The sequence below is a fragment of the Carassius auratus genome, chromosome 34 (genome assembly GCF_003368295.1).
Source record: "Carassius auratus strain Wakin chromosome 34, ASM336829v1, whole genome shotgun sequence".
Taxonomy (NCBI): Eukaryota; Metazoa; Chordata; class Actinopteri; order Cypriniformes; family Cyprinidae; genus Carassius; species Carassius auratus.
Genome location: NC_039276.1, coordinates 21,974,655 through 21,992,216, shown reverse-complemented (window position 1 = coordinate 21,992,216; position 17,562 = coordinate 21,974,655). Strand labels below are relative to the sequence as shown.

Genomic DNA, 17,562 nt, shown 5'->3' with positions numbered 1-17,562 from the left:
CATCACCTGAAACTTCCCATCCTTCCCCTGTCACATCAGATTACTGTCAGCACACTCAATGGCCAGGAACTGCCACACGTCACCCACACTACAGGACCCATGACTCTCCTCACCTCTGGCAATCACACCGAAACCCTGTCCCTTCTCCTCAAGGACTCCCCTTTGGCACCCATTATGTTAGGTCATCCCTGGCTGGTCAAACACAACCCATGAGTTGATTGGGGTTCCAACACCATCACCTTGTGGAGTGAACATTGTCATAAGTCTTGTCTGGTTTCTGCTTGTCCTGCTGTGTCTGTTTCTGTCTTTCAGGAAGAGACTATGGTTTGGTCAAACGTGCCTGCAGAGTATCTGGACCTGAAGGAAGTGTTCAGTGAGTCTCATGCTGCTTCTCTCCCTACGCATCGTCCCTATGACTGTGCCATAGAGTTTGTTCCAGGTAAGTGCCCGCCTAAAGGCAAACTCCACTCTCTTTCCATTCCGGAGAGGGAGGCCATGGGGAAATATATTTCTGATTCTCTGGCATCAAGGTTCATCCGTCCTTCCTCTTTTCCAGCGGGGGCGGGATTCTTTTTTGTTGGTAAGAAGGATGGTTCCCTGCAACCTTGTATTGATTACTGAGAGCTGAACAACATCACGGTTAAAGAATACCTATCCTTTGCCGTTGATGTCTTCTGCATTCAAGAGGTTACAGGGAGCATCCATCTTCACAAAACTGGATTTACGTAATGCTTATCATTTGGTCCAGATCAGTAAAGGGGGATGAGTGGAAAACCGCCTTTAACACCCCTAGAGGGCACTTTGAATACTTGGTGATGCCGTTCGGGGTCTCCAACTCGGCAGGAGTTTTCCAAGCACTCGTGAATGACGTGTTGATCGTGGCATAGACATGTGGGGTGTGTTTAAACAAGGCATTTTAGCAGAGAGTGGCAGAGTCTTACCCTTGGTAAAGATTAACTTGCCTGAAACACAAAAAGCAGCGTTGCAGACAAATTAGTAGTTTTTAATTAGTATTTTTCGTAATTCTTTATTTTGTTTGAAAAACATATTTACGTCTCCCTATACGTCATTTTCTTTTGGAATTTTTTATTTTTGTTTGCAAAAAGCACATTTAATTTTCTCAGTACTTTCATTTTCGTTTGCAAAACTTTATTCTTTTGCATATATATGGAGCATTATATTGACTTCATAGTTCTGCCCCTAAGTTGAGCGTCAATATGCGGAAGCATCGCATCTTTTAAGGTGGAACAGAGAGCGTCAATAGAAGCTGCGAATAAGAAGCTGGATTCAGCTGAAGGAAACAGCTGGGCTGCGTTCAGCCCCGACAAAACGTTGCACAACGTTTTTTAAACAGAAACGGTGATGCGTTGAACACACTGTTCTGATGACGCAAGTGTTGCAACTATGGCAGCTGAGAAGGCCATTATTTGTGTTTGAGCCATCTATTTAGCCTCACATACTGACTTTATTTATAGTTCAAACGGTTTTAATACCCTGTATTTTCTTTCTCATTTGTAGGAAAAGCACTTAATTACCATTGTTTATTTCTATACCAAATGTCATACACTTGCAATGAAGCTAAAAATATAAACAACTACATCATTATGTTGATATCCTATATTTTTACAATAAAACTTACTACAAACATGTCTTCTAATATCTTCAGTTGTTTGCGTATACCGAGCTGTAACGAACACATTATATTGTGTTATTATTATACATTATATTCCTTGAAGCCATTGTGCGAGTTCACTTTAATACCGCGTGCTTTATATACAAGTTGCTGCTGATTGGACTGCAGTTCTGACACACCCACCAAACAAGAGAAAACACATCTTAAACCCCGTTGCACACCGGTGCACGCCGTTTCCAGGAAACATGACGTTCAATCCGGAAACCGTAGCAAAACGTTGCGCACCGTTTTGAACTTGAACATGCCCCAGGATCTTGTTTTCATGACAACAATATAAACGTTTTTTTACACACCTACACCTACGCCTACTGATAAAGGACACAGTCAACAGTATTAATGGCAAAATAGACTATGTTTGACTGGTGCAATATTTGAAAATCGATAATTATTTATTTATTTTTAAAATTACATTTCTATCTGAATTTATGTCAACCTATAGAGTTTAAAATATCAAAATGTCATGAATTCATATGTGTCTGTGTACAAAATGACATATAAACAAATTTCCCTACTATATTTTACCTGGAAACGCTTCCAACACTCGTGCGTCGAGTGAAAAATAGGCGTTGGTTCTATTTCTAGCATGCACGCATTTTCTGCGCGTCTCATCCAGGCAGTCTGCAAGCTCTTACCTGTTAACATAGGAGCCGAATTAAAAACAGACACGCCACGAAGCTGAGACGCTTGCGCCATGCATCCAGTGTGTCGCCGGCCACACCCCTCATTTACACTGAACACGTGTGCGGCGCATTACGGCTGCGACAAGGTTTATTCCGTCCTCCACGCGGTGCCAACTCACACCGGGAGCATATCAGAAGCGGAGTGACTGGATGCGTGAGACCACGTGATTTGCCTGTCCGACGTGTTTTTCTGATTCCAGAATGAATCTCTCGTCGTCCATTTCATGTCTCCTACCTAGGATATATTGCCAATATACATGCAATACGTTTGGGAGTCTGCACAAGGTGTTTATTTTGAAATTGACAGGGATTTTTTTATTTTATTTTGTATTTCCGTTGCGACTTGGACGCGCGTCCGTCAAAAATAGACTAGGCGCCTATATTTAGCGAAGCGGCGCGGAGAGCCGCTTCTGGGAAGCTTCTGAAACGTGCCGCGTCACAGCCGGTGTAAACACAAGTGTCAGATGGGGAAAATGTAAAGTGGGTTGAGGGATAGTATGGCTCCCTTGTAATGGGTGTGTTTTAATTTGATTGCAGTGTAGTGTGCAGTGTCAGTGTGTAAAGATATTGAGCACGTGTGATGTGTGTTTATAATGAGCACGTGTGTTAACGTTGTTTTGTTGGAAGCCTACTGTGGGTGTGTAATGGACTACTACAGGTGATCCCCATTGACTAAATGGCTGCCACACCTCCTTATCATTATAATCATAAACTTATAGCTCTATAAAAGGGACGGAAACTTACGATGCAGGGGGGGAGTCCGGACGCTGATCTATCTTTCCTATGCGGGTGCTCCTTGGCTGGCAGACAACACGATTGATCGAAGATACGAGTAAACAATGCACGCAAGTATTCCTATAAAGGGACGTTCTTTTTTTTTCCTCTCGAAATCCATTGCTTGATGCCGATGGTCTAGCACTCGCTGTGGTTGCTTTGCTGAGGACTTCCTTTTTGCTGATTCTTTATAGGACAGAAAGTTGCCAAGCCACACTGGAGACAGGCCGCCTGCTCGACAGCGCAAAGGAGTGGAAGGCGTCATTCCCATCCTGGACAGGAAAGTATTTTTTTTCTGCACTCGTCCAGGAATGAGAGTTTGAGCTCTGTTGCGGTTCTGTCTTTTATTGATTTACCATATTACTCCTTGTTTGGGTCGGAGAAGATACGTTGCCGGTGGTGAAGACGTTTCCGGGATTCCCCGCTCTAACGCGTCTGCATTCGGCCACGCCTCCAGGGAACCCCTGTGTCTCGCTGTCGCCACGCCCTCCCTTCTCCTCCCCCGGCGTGGGTTGACTTAAACGGCCAGCTTGAAGAGCAATCTGGATAGCTGTTGTTTGGGAACAGATCTTATTTTATTTGTAGAAAACTGTGTATTTATTCATTGTGGCAAAATCTGTCTTAGTTTTAGTGTGTGAATTATAAGGAATAAATTGGATTTTAAGGCTTCTAAAATATCTGTTTGGCTCTAGTTCATGGGATTCTGTTAGTGTGTAGAGGGGTACTTCCGACATTTTTGGCGTAGTCGGCAGGGTCCCAGCAACATGAGCCAACAGAATGATGACGGGCAGTCAGGTAGTAATATAACAGTTCCACCTATGTCGCCACTAATTATGCCCTGGTTTTTTAGTGCGTCCTGGGCCCCTAAGTTCGCTGGGGAGCGACACAGGTTTGGAGAATGGCAGACCCAGATGAGAGCCATGCTGCGTGCCCAACCCCTGAATGGCCAACAACAGGTAGATTTTGTCTTTAGTACACTGGATGGAGAAGTCCGACGGGAAGCAGCCCTCCTACCGGATGCGGACCGTGCCGATGGTGAGAAAGTCATAGAGGCCTTAGGAAGAATTTTTGGGGATACAGCCACCCATGCACAGCGACGTGCAGAGTTCTATAAATGTCACCAGGGTTCAGATGAGGGCGTCAGTCTATTTGGCTTGAGGCTACGAGAATGCTATGCTAGGTGGTGCGCCACCGAACGAAATGCTGCCATGGACGAAGATGCCCTATTACGCGACCAATTGGTGTTGGGCCTTCGGACAGGACCAGTGAGACATGAGTTACAGCGACTTTTGCGAAGAGACGAGAGGCTAACATTTCAGGCCGTCCTGAAAGAAGCTCGTGTATTGGAAAGGGAGTTAGACAGCTCCCCTGCTGAAGCAGAGGCTCATACTATTCGTACCCAAGTAGTTTCTTCTGATGCAAGGGGTGGACGTAAGTCTGACCTGGATGACCTCCGAGAGACCCTGAAGTCCGAGCTGCGGGATGAGCTGGCAGCGCAATTAAAAACCCTTAGTAGCAAATTGGTAGAAGAACTGCGGAATCAATCTCCCTATGTGGCTCCGGTAGTTAGCCAATCAGCCATTCCTGGGACCCGGCAGGCTCCTCCTCCAGTGCGACGTCAACGTCCGCCTCCATCCACCATGAATTATCAGTGGGACGTACATGGCCGGCCAATCTGTCTGGATTGTGGTGAAGCAGGTCATACACAAAGATACTGCCCAAGGCGAGGACAATCAAAGGGTTTTTAGCGACCCCCGTCACAGGGGAAGGAGTGGCGGGGGTGAATGCGACAGAGGGTGGTCCGTTGTCAAAACCTGCTTTAATAGGTACGTGTCCTGGAGTAGAAGTTGAAGTTAATGGTAAACGAATTAAGTGTCTTTTGGATACAGGTTCTCAAGTGACCCTCTTTAGTGAGACCCTGTTTAAGAGCCAACTCCAGGAGACCGTCCTTAATACAATAGATTAATCTAACTTGTTGACACTGAAGGCAGCCAATGGACTACGAATACCTTACATAGGCAATGCCATGATGGACTTTAAGGTAGGAGGGGTATACATTACTAACAAGGGTGTGATAATTGTTGAAGACCAGTGTTTGGGCAGTGACAGGGCAGTCTTGGGAATGAATGTGATAACCGAATGCTGGAAAGAACTCATGCAGGGTATCCATCCAGGGGTGGTGGCTTTCCGGGCTGCTGTGGCGGCAACTGAAGGTAATTTATGGGAGAAGGCCTTTGCAGTGTGTCGACGAATACAGCAGAAGGGGTTAACAGCATTGGGACATGGGGTGGCAAAGCTAACCAAGCAGCCTTCTGTTGTTATTCCTCCTCAGACAGAGATGGTGCTGTGGTGTCGAACGAGTGATGAAGTGCCTAGAGACAACTGTACAGTGAACCAATGGCAGAGGAGGAGTCAAGTTGGCGTACAGCACGCACTATTGCTGTAGTGCATGATGTCCGCCTACCTTTGAGGCTCTGCAATCCAACTATGTTCCCTGTAGAGGTCCCCCAGCGTCGTCCACTTGCAGAGATTACCCCACTGCCCCCCGAACACATCGTAGGGCAGAGGGAGCTTATACTGACACCGGGCAGCCCTGGAGTGGTTGAAGTTGGGGTCAGCACTGTCTGTGCCGATCCCCCCACCTTACCATCTGGCCTGGAACAAGAGGGTGCTGCATTGAACCAGGAGCAGCGCCAACGCCTGCAGGAGTTGTTGGTGAAATGGCGTTCCATCTTTGCGGCGCATGATGAGGACTTTGGCCACACTAATATTGTGAAACACCAGATCAACACCAGGGTTGCCCCTCCTAGCCGTGAGCGATACAGACCAGTCCCACCCTCATTATATCCTGAATTAAAGAGCTTGTTGAAGAATATGCTGGATGGTGGGGTCTTCAGGGAGAGTTCTAGCCCGTGGGCTGCACCCATTGTACTCGTAAAAAAGAAGGATGGGTCCTGGCGATTCTGTGTAGATTACCGGAAGTTGAACTCTGCCACGCATAAAGATGCTTACCCCCTCCCCCGCATCGAGGAGTCTCTGACTAGTCTCAAAGGTGCCCAATGGTACTCGACATTGGACCTGGCCAGTGGCTACTGGAAAGTCGAGGTGGACGAGCGGGACAGGGAGAAGACTGCCTTTACCACCCCTCAAGGGCTATATGAGTTTGAGCGTATGCCCTTTCGGCTTTGTAACGCACCAGCAACGTTCCAAAGACTCATGCAGCGCTGTCTTGGTGAATTTTTGAATGAATCACTATTAATATACCTCGATGATGTCATTGTGTATTCATCAAGCTTTGATCAGCACCTTCAGGACTTGGACAGAGTGTTTGAGCGACTCAGTGGCCATGGCTTAAAACTCCAGCCCAGAAAGTGTCGATTATTCAAGAAACAAGTGACCTATTTGGGACATATAGTAAGCTCAGAAGGGGTAGCCACTGACCCTGAGAAGACTGCAGTCATCCAGGCCTGGACTGCCCCGCAGAATGTCCGCCAGGTCCGGTCCTTTCTTGGATTGGTGGGATATTACCGTCGGTATATTCCTGGGTTCGCAAAGATTGCTGCTCCCCTCCATGGTCTGTTACGCGGCATGGCAACCGCCCACAAGACTGCACCCATCCATTGGACCACAGAGTGTGAACAGGCATTTCAACAGCTGAAGGAAGTTTTGGTGAGTCCTCCCATTTTAGCTTATGCTGACTTCAACCTACCTTTCCGTTTATACACTGATGCGAGCCTGGAGGGTCTGGGTGCAGTGTTGGCCCAGGTTCAGGATGGAAAAGAACGTGTCATTGCCTATGCCAGTCGAAGTCTCCCCCCTACGGAAAGGAATGACCAGAATTACAGCTCGTTCAAGTTAGAACTACTGGCCCTTAAGTGGGCACTGACCAACAAGTTCAAAGACTATTTGTGGTGAATGGAGGTAGAAGTCTTTACCGACAATAATCCACTCGTGCACTTGGAGACAGCGAAGCTTGGCGCAGTAGAACAACGGTGGGCAGCCCAGCTAGCCAATTTTAAGTATACAATCCGATACCGTCCGGGGACTGCTAACCGTAATGCTGATGTGCTATCTAGACTTCCAGGGAAACAACAAGAGGTTATGACCTGGCTGGTGGGAGCAAAGTCCACTGAGGGGGGGGGGGATTTTACAGAACAATCTGTGTGGTACAAATGACAACGTGAAGATCCTGACTTAAGTCAGTTGCTCTCCTGGAAACAACAGGGTCGACCCCCTCCTGTAGAAGAACAGGTTGGACTAAGTGTGGGACTCCAGCAGCTCTTACGGGAGTGGGACCAGATTGAAGTAGGCCAGGATGCCCTGCGGAGAATACCCAGAACCGAGGGGCATATGGGTGAGTCCTGTAACCAGATCTTGGTTCCCAGTGCCCAAACGAAAACTCTGTGGCAGGAATACCACATAGAAGGTGGCCATCCTAGTGCGGAGAGAACACTCTCCCTGCTGAAGAAGCGCTTTTTCTGGCATGGGATGAGACGGGACTCGATTGGGTGGGCTGCTGAATGCCCTAGGTGTGTGGTGTACAAAGCAGGCCCCGAGGTAAGAGCACCTTTGGTGCCCATAGAGACTTCATATCCATTTCAGATGATAGGCATTGACTTTTTGTCATTGGGTCGTCCAGGAGACGCGCATCCCTATATTCTGGTAATGACCGATTTGTTTTCAAAATACGCTCTTGCAGTGCCCACAAAGGATCAAACCGCTGCCACTACTGCTAAGGCAGTATGGAAGAACCTGTTCCAGGTGTATGGGAGCCCGGAGTATATCCTCTCGGACCGCGGAGCGGCCTTTACTTCAGATTTATTTCAGCAGCTTTGTCTCTTGTATGGATGCCGGATGAAGCGTACTATGGCGTACCATCCGCAGGGTAACGGAGCCTGTGAGAGATTTAACCAGACACTCCTGAAGCTGCTGGGAACCTTAACAGATGAGGCACAGTTCCAGTGGCCATCGAGATTACCTGCCCTTCTTCAGGCGTACAATAATACTCCACATGGTACCACTGGACTCACTCCTCACTATGTTGTTTTTGGAAGACATGCAAGGCTCCCAGTAGATTGGATTCATGAGGCTGGGCCGGTGACCAAGCGACAGACCCTTAATGGGTGGGTCCAGTCCCACAACCAGGTACTTAGCCAGGCGTACAAAGTAGTCCAACAACATACCTGGCAGAGGCAGCAAAATGATAAAGCTTGTCGGGATCAGAGAGCCAGGGCATTGGACCTCCTAGTTGGGGAGCATGTTCTCCTTAGGCACTTCCGTCGGCGAGCCCATGGAAAGCTGGCACCTCGATGGCGACCAACACCCTTTGTGGTAGTTTCCCAACTGCGCCCGGGCCGACCGGTATACCTGATTCGTCCAGAAGGTGAGGAAGGTCCTATTCGTACTGCTCATAGGAATAACTTGCGAGTGTGTCCAGTGTCTTTTCCACAGCTGCCAGCCAATGAACCGGCACAATCCATCCAGGAGGAAGGAATATCTTGGCCACAGGGGGGTGGTAACCACCGTGGATACAGACCCCTGGTATTCTGGAGCACTCGGCCCCCACCAGTACCTGAGGTAACTGTTCCAGACCCTCCACCACACTTGGAATTAACTCAATTAGAGGAGGTGGAGGCCACTAGCAGCGACCCTGACTCTCAAGGGAGGCCCAGTACAGCCCTTCAGGTACATGATGGTCCCACAGAGATGGAATGTCCACCATCAGAAGCCCCTGCAGAAGAGTCCCTAGGGCCACGTCGCTCCCAGCGATCTACACAGGGCACCCGGCCATTGAGGTACCAAGTGGTGACATAGTCGGGACGACTTATGTTAAAGTGGGGGGGTAGCTGTCAGATGGGGAAAATGTAAAGTGGGTTGAGGGATAGTATGGCTCCCTTGTAATGGGTGTGTTTTAATTTGATTGCAGTGTAGTGTGCAGTGTCAGTGTGTAAAGATATTGAGCATGTGTGATGTGTGTTTATAATGAGCACGTGTGTTAACGTTGTTTTGTTGGAAGCCTACTGTGGGTGTGTAATGGACTACTACAGGTGATCCCCATTGACTAAATGGCTGCCACACCTCCTTATCATTATAATCATAAACTTATAGCTCTATAAAAGGGACGGAAACTTACGATGCAGGGGGGGAGTCCGGACGCTGATCTATCTTTCCTATGCGGGTGCTCCTCGGCTGGCAGACAACACGATTGATCGAAGATACGAGTAAACAACGCACGCAAGTATTCCTATAAAGGGACGTTCTTTTTTTTTCCTCTCGAAATCCATTGCTTGATGCAGATGGTCTAGCGCTTGCTGTGGTTGCTTTGCTGAGGACTTCCTTTTTGCTGATTCTTTATAGGACAGAAAGTTGCCAAGCCACACTGGAGACAGGCCGCCTGCTCGACAGCGCAAAGGAGTGGAAGGCGTCATTCCCATCCTGGACAGGAAAGTAGTTTTTTTCTGCACTCGTCCAGGAATGAGAGTTTGAGCTCTGTTGCGGTTCTGTCTTTTATTGATTTGCCATATTACTCCTTGTTTGGGTCGGAGAAGATACGTTGCCGGTGGTGAAGACGTTTCCGGGATTCCCCGCTCTAACGCGTCTGCATTCGGCCACGCCTCCAGGGAACCCCTGTGTCTCGCTGTCGCCACGCCCTCCCTTCTCCTCCCCCGGCGTGGGTTGACTTAAACGGCCAGCTTGAAGAGCAATCTGGATAGCTGTTGTTTGGGAACAGATCTTATTTTATTTGTAGAAAACTGTGTATTTATTCATTGTGGCAAAATCTGTCTTAGTTTTAGTGTGTGAATTCTAAGGAATAAATTGGATTTTAAGGCTTCTAAAATATCTGTTTGGCTCTAGTTCCTGGGATTCTGTTAGTGTGTAGAGGGGTACTTCCAACACAAGCATTGACTAGAATAGGCGCGATCAGCTCCAATAGCCGTGTCGCAGCCGTAATGCGCCGCACACGTGTTCAGTGTAAATGAGGGGTAAGGCCGGTGACACATTGGCTGCGTGGCGTCTCTGCTGCTTGTCAGGAGCGTGGTGGCTGCCTCGTGTTTTCTGTGCCTTTACACACCAGAAGCGTGCCTGACGCTGCGCTGTCGCGCTGCTGCTGATGGAGGTGACATAGAGGGAGGCCGCCGACAGACCAGGATCTTGTCTTCATGACAACATCAACTTTTTTTTATACACCAACACCTACTCCTACTGATATAGGACACCGTCAACAGTATTGACAGCAAAATATAGTATGTTTAACAGGTGCAATATTTGACAATCGATAATTATTTAATTATTTTTTTTAATTACATTTATATCTGAATTTATGTCAGCCTAGACTTTCAAATATCAAAATGTCATGAATTAATATGTATTTGTGTTTAAAATGACATATAAACATAGTTTCCTATTATATTTTGCCTGGAAACGCTTCCAACATGCGCACGTGTCGTGTGAAAAATAGGGGTCGGTTCTATTTGTAGCATGCACGCATTTTCCTCGCGGCTCGAGCCGCAAGCAAGTCTTCAAGCTCTAACCTGTTAACATGGGAGCCGAATTAAAAACAGACACGCCACGCAGCTGAGACACTTGCGCCACGCATCCAGTGTGTCGCCGGCCTAAGCGTGATCATCTCCTGACTGAATACGAAACTACAGAAAGCCACAAAAATTCGACAACAGAAGTTCAGCGGTCAGACAAAGCAAAATATGCAAGTGATTGAATAGAAAGTAAGTAACTAGAAATTGCACAATGTTGCGTTGCAGTCTCGGTGTCGTACTTAATATAACGACAACTTACTGAGAAGAAGAATCAAAAGAAGAAGAAGAAGGTACGTCTCCTCTTAGAAAAAGCTTAACCTGTGTAGTGTGGGCTGCATACTAATCATACTGGAGGAGAATACTCTAGAATAATTTGTTGTTTCTCAGGTGTCTGGGTTTTTTTTTTTTGACACTATCTGAACTGATAGTGAGACAGGTTCCTGGGTCAAAATCTTTTGATGATCCTGTATCAACATTATTGTCCAAAAATATAGACTTATCCCAATCCCTGCCCCTAAACCTAACCTTACCCATAATTGTTTCCTAAAATCAGTGAGAAATGATGGTTTACAAGAGTAAATGATTAACAAGAGTGTAGAAGCACCTAACCCTGATTTTAAGCCTAAAACAGATATTTCTTGAAAAGTTAGATCTCTGTTCTGCTTGGTTGATTGGAATGTTGCTCCAGGATCAACAAGGATGTTGATCCAGGAACATGTTGTACTTGGTGGAATCACGCTCACCATCTGAACTAGCACACAGTAAAATACAGAGAAACCTGTTCCCTGAATGCACCTGGAGAAAGGCACCTGTTGATCTTTTTTTTTATTTGTTTCTCTTTCTGAAAGCACATGCAGTGAAATGGCAGAAACCAGTTTTTCTCAGGACCAGTTCAGCTGTCCGGTGTGTCTGGATCTCCTGAAGGATCCAGTGACCATTCCCTGTGGACACAGTTTCTGTATGAGATGTATTACAGAGTGCTGGGATCAGGAGGATCTGATGGGCGTCTACAGCTGTCCTCAATGCAGACAGACCTCCACTCCAAGACCTGCTTTAAATAAAAACACAATGCTGGCTGAAGTGGTGGAGCAACTGACTAAGACTAAACTCCAGACTGGACCTGAAGGTGTGGAGTGGGAGGTCTGTACTCAAAGAAAAGACAAATCTATAAGTTGCAAACCCCATTCACATAAATCCTGACATTACAACAGTTTTATTTGTCTTTGTATCCAGATGAGTTTGAAAGAGCGACAAAGAAAGTTTCAGCAGTGGGAAAAAGATCTTGAGTTGAGAGAGGCTGTGGAGTCTCATAAAGTGAGTTTGGAGAAGAACGTTTTGGTTACGTATGTAACCCTCGTTCCCCAAAAGAAGTAAAGGAGACGTCACATCGGTGGTTACCGACTAATGGGATCTCGCCAGAGAGACCAATCCACTTTGAGTGTAACTAAACGAGCTAATGGACACTGGCATGCGGTATTTCATCCTGTCTAAATCCCTCAGGCACTGGATCGCAGCAGAGGCAGAGGGACTCCACCACATTTGATGTGAATCTTTAATGCAACTCCGAGTTGGTCATGGCCCCACAAAGAGAACATGCACCATCCACGAATGCTTCCTCAGCATGCTGAATGCCCAGACACATGAGGCAGTGATTGTGACCGTCCTTAGGCGTTAGAGAGCAGCCACATCCAGAAATGCACGGGTGATAAGACATCTTTATAAAGCCGCGATCACTTGTGTTGCTCTTTTAGAGATTGCTCTTTTGTGCTGAAGCACACAGGGGAGTTGACCACCACAAACACTCCTGGTGTGGCTGTCTGCACAAAGACCAATTTTCGGCTCAAAAGCGAAAGGATGAATTTGTCACGACCGGTGATACAAGGATTCACGGAGAGAGAACCAATTGCGAGTACGTCTTTATTAAGGGTTAATCCACAGAGAATAAGCAGTCCAGGCATGAGTCAAAAACCAAAACATCAATCCAAACATAAATCAAACATGAACACAAGGCAAGGGCACGAACTGACGGACATGAATTAAACAAGGACTCTGTGACACATGCTAAGACAGATCGGGTTAAATACACAAGGAGAGACAAACGCTAATGGGAAATTGACAGAATGTGATGATTGGTAACTAGTCACAGCTGGGTGCGATAATTAAGCAGAGAACGTGAGGAATGTGATCATAAAGTGACAGACACCGTGGGGAAGGAGGACATCTAGTGGATTCCCAGGGAACACAACCCAGACACTGTGACAGAATTAATCCGGTGCACCTGCTTCCTTTTATACTCACGTTGCGGGGTGTGCCCGCCAGATGCGAAATACCGCAGCATGCAGCATGTGTTCATTGGCTCATTTAGTTGCACTCAAAGTGGATTGGTCTCTCTGGCGAGATACCTGTTCTTCGGTCACCATTGATGTGACGTCAAAATTTACTGACCGAAAGGGAACAGAAGATTAAGAATTATTTTGGAGTGGACTCTTTTCCGATGCCAAAGCTCTGTTAGTCCCATTAAGCCCAGCAGCAGCTGCAGAAGCTATATGATAATTATCTTTTCAGTCATGGTTTTCTTCATAGTTGTTCATCTTTTTTAAAGTCTCATATTATATAGTTTGCATTTGCATACTACATACAATTTCACGTAGTATTTCTGAAGTTTACACTAATATTTGATTTTCATACAGGTGGTTTTGGAAGAGAGAAAGAGAAAATTCCAGCAGAGAATCCAGCAGAGGGAGAAAGATCTTGAGGAGCTGAGAGAGGCTGTGGAGTCTCATAAGGTGAGTTTGAAGGAAGAACAAACGCTTAAAACTCAGTTTGGACTCTCTTCCTGTGTTTGAGCTTTTTCAGTCCCACTGAAGCCCACTGTGGGTCACAGGCTGTGTGAGACACCAGTATGAGCTGATTGTGATGTGTGTCTAACAGCGCTCTGCACAGACAGCAGTGGAGGACAGTGAGAGGATCTTTACTGAGCTCATCCTCTCCATTGAGAGAAGCCGCTCTGAGTTGAAACAGCGGATCAGAGAACGGGAAAAGGCTGCAGTGAGTCGAGCTGAAGGACTCATATATCGACTGGAGCAGGAGATTGATGATCTGACGAGGAGAGGCGCTGAACTGGAGCAGATTTCACAAACACATGATCACAACAAGTTCCTCAAGGTAACCTGAAAATACAGAACAGTTTAATACAGAAGTCCTTCAGCTTTGTATTAAAGCTTTACCATCTGAGTCTTTCTTCATTTTCATGTAATTGGTGGTATGTATTATTAATATTGGTGCTCACACTTATGCAAACTAAACAAACTGTTAACCCTAAGTATTATATTTTAGTGCTTAACTCATCCTGCACTGTTTGTGCTACGGGCATGAATGATGAATCGGTTATGTGGCTTTTTGAAGAGAGGTAGTGATATTACTTTTTTTAACATGAGAATGATTTTTACTTCATGGATAATACAATAAATATAAAGTCATATAGAGGTAGTAAGCTCTGAAGTAGAGTGGAAATTACTAGAATTGCCCATTAGAACACTATGCAAATGATTTAGGCATAACACAACCATTGCAAATAAAGCACAGATACAATCAAACTGGTGCAGCTGAGTGTGACGGCTGGTAAAAAGACAGTCCAGAAACAATAGCGAGTTAACAGGATTTAATGAGATGATGAGATATAATACAAAGACAGACAAAGACGATGAGGCGATAACACTCCAGGGAGACGGTGGAAGGTGAGAAATCCAGACGGTAGTGGAGTGTAGGTGAGGAGTCCGGGTCTTGACGGCATGAGGCAGCAGGAGAGAGTGGCACAGGAACTGCGGGGAACAGAGCCGAAGGTAAGTGTCCGTGGCTGAGTGATCGTGCGGAGAGTGGATGAGGTTCTAGGGAAAACACAGACATCCAAACACAAACTAACACAGAAGCCAGACGGGGGAAACACAACGACATGAAACAACGATCTCACAAACACAAGACGTGAGACAAGCCATTATATAGGAGATGAGTAATGAGTTGCAGCTGTTGCTGATACAATTAACGGAGACGCCCACAACTAATCAGTGCAGACGCAGAACACACAGAATTCACCACAAAGTGTAAACAACCCAAGATCAAGGTTTCCCAACCGTGACACTGAGCCGCGGTCATGAAGGTTTTTGTTTTGTTTCTTTATCTTTTTGTAGAGTTTCCAGTCTCTCGCTGTATCTCCTGAATCTGCAGATGAACCCAACATCACTGTCAGCTCTCTCCTCTCTTTTGATGAAGTGAGAAATTCTGTCTCTCAACTCAAAGAAAAGCTGGAGGATTTCTGTCGAGAGGAGATAGATAAAATACCTGGCAGAGGTAAAGCAGCAGACATACATTATCTCTCAGTCATCATAGAATGTTTACAAAATTAATAATTGTGTCTGTTTATTCTCTTAGTAACATATGTTGAAATTATTCCCACCAACGAACCCAAGATCAGAGAGGAGTTCCTTCAGTGTAAGACACAATACATTTACATTTTTATTAAAATCTATTTATGTTTATTTAGCCATTACAAAAATAACTGGCATGTCCTATCAATACAGACATGTTTTTTTGATTTAACACATTTCTGATACATTTTCAGCAATCCAGCAACATGCTGAAAGGTTAATTGTAGATACATTAAAAGTAAATATTTATATTATAAACATATAACCAAGACGTATTAAAACTGTCACAATTATAGTACTTGAAATCCATGGAAGTAATATTAATATATCATAATTAAAAAATATATATTAGTTTATACAATATTGCTTAGTACTGAAATTATACAACAGATCGTTTCAACGGACTGTTTAAATCTGATTGGTCGATCAGTGTTTCAAGAATGGCTGATATTTTGGTTCAAGAGCACTGTGTATTTTCATTCTCTGTACTGTTTATTTATTTATGATTTTTATTTTCACTGTTTGTTAAAACTCTGTCTATGCATTTGTGGTGGGGATTTTTTCAGTGTCTCATTCTTCAGGTTGATTCATGTTTTTGCATGTTTTATCTCCATCAGACTCCAGTCGGTTCACTCTGGATCCAAACGCAGTGAATAAACACCTCTGTCTGTCTGAGAGGAACAGAGCGGTTACCTTCACTGATGTAGTCCAGCAGTATCCTGATCATCCAGACAGATTTTGTTATTTTCCTCAGGTGTTGTTTAGAGAGAGTGTGTGTGGACGCTGTTACTGGGAGCTGGAGTGGAGCGGGAGTGGATTTGTGTGTATATCAGTGTCTTATATATACATCAACAGGAAGGGACAGAGAAATGAGTGTGTGTTTGGATATAATGATCAATCCTGGAGTTTGATCTGCTCTACCTCCAGATGCTCATTTAGTCACAATGACAATCATACTGAACTCCCTGTACGCTTCAGTGGCTGCTGGAGAATTGGAGTGTATGTGGATCACAGAGCAGGGACTCTGTCCTTCTACAGCGTCTCTCACACAATGAGCCTCATCCACAGAGTCCAGACCACATTCACTCAACCTCTCTATATTGGGTTTGCAGTTATTAGTGGGTCAGCAGTGAAACTGTGCGATCTATAGATTATGGAGAGCCGGCTCTACATATCAGGGCAGTGAAATTATATTATGGAGTTTAGTAAATTATTACTTTCATTTTAATAATATAGATTATAATATAAATAACATGACATAAATATTTAAACATCACATTATTATGAATGCAATTTTAAAATCCATTAAAGATCTCATTTGATCAAGCTGGCATGAGGAAAATGTATTTACACAATTTATTACTTACTGAAATCCTATTTAAACTTCTTCTTCTTCTTCTTCTTCTTCTTATTTTTCTGGCCGCAAAATTTTTGGACAAATTCAAGCTACATACTCCAAACTCGGGTCAGACCTTCATACTGTTCTGAATTGGTGTGCTATATCTTTTTAGACTGGTTTGAGTTACGGTTTTCTTAAAAATTTATATTAAAAAAACATTAAAATCCCATAGACTTTCATTGACAGGATGTTCAGATGACCCAAGCTCCAAATCCCATTAGACTCAATCAAGCTTTGATGCTAATCAATTTAAACTCAACTCAACTCAAACTCATCTATCTATCTATCTATCTATCTATCTATCTATCTATCTATCTATCTATCTATCTATCTGACTATTTCAATCTATCTATCTATCTATCTATCTATCTATCTATCTATCTATCTATCTATCTATCTATCTATCTATCTATCTATCCTAATAATATGCTAATAATGCTAAAATCATGCTAACAACATGCTAGTTGCATGGTAGTCATGCTAGAAATATGCTAGCAACATGCTAATCATGGTAAAATCATGCTAGCAACATGCTAATCATGCTAGAGACATGTTAGTTGCATGCTAATCATGCTAGAAACATGCTAGCGACATGGTAATCATGCTAAAATCATGCTAGCAAAAGGTTAGTCGCATGTTAGTAATCATGCTAGAAACGTGCTAGAGACATGTTAGTAACTTCCTAATCATGCTAGCGACATGGCTAGTCACTTGCTAATTATGCTAGCGACATGCTAGATACCTTGCTAATCTTGCTAAGTACATGCTAGTCACTTGCTAATCATGCTAACAACTTTGCTAATTATGCTAATGACATGGTAGTCACTTGCTTGTTATGCTAGCAATATGTTAATCACTGTCTTTTTTAAACTTCTTAAACTTTTAAATCTTTTTAAACTTTTCACATTTTCAAACTTTTCAAACTTTCTGGTCAGGCTTTCTCAAGCCAACTTAAAGTTTGTCTTGACAAACTTTTTTATCTAGTTTACATAACCATGCAATTACAGAAAATAAGAAGGAAAGAAAATAGCAGTTGTACAATAAGATTGTAAAATGT

The 17,562-nt window shown here is 44.5% G+C and overlaps 1 protein-coding gene across 1 annotated transcript; it reads left to right on the top strand.

Annotated features, from left to right (window-relative positions):
• Positions 1 to 398: 398 nt before the first annotated feature.
• LOC113053524 (tripartite motif-containing protein 16-like protein) lies at positions 399 to 16,616 on the top strand. Its single transcript, XM_026218641.1, has 8 exons — positions 399 to 439; positions 11,531 to 11,822; positions 11,916 to 11,996; positions 13,373 to 13,468; positions 13,614 to 13,847; positions 14,870 to 15,029; positions 15,111 to 15,170; positions 15,724 to 16,616. Exons 2-8 carry the CDS (start codon positions 11,544 to 11,546, stop codon positions 16,254 to 16,256), a joined length of 1,443 nt encoding a protein of 480 aa, XP_026074426.1. The 5' UTR covers positions 399 to 439; positions 11,531 to 11,543; the 3' UTR covers positions 16,257 to 16,616.
• The last annotated feature ends 946 nt before the right edge of the window (positions 16,617 to 17,562 follow it).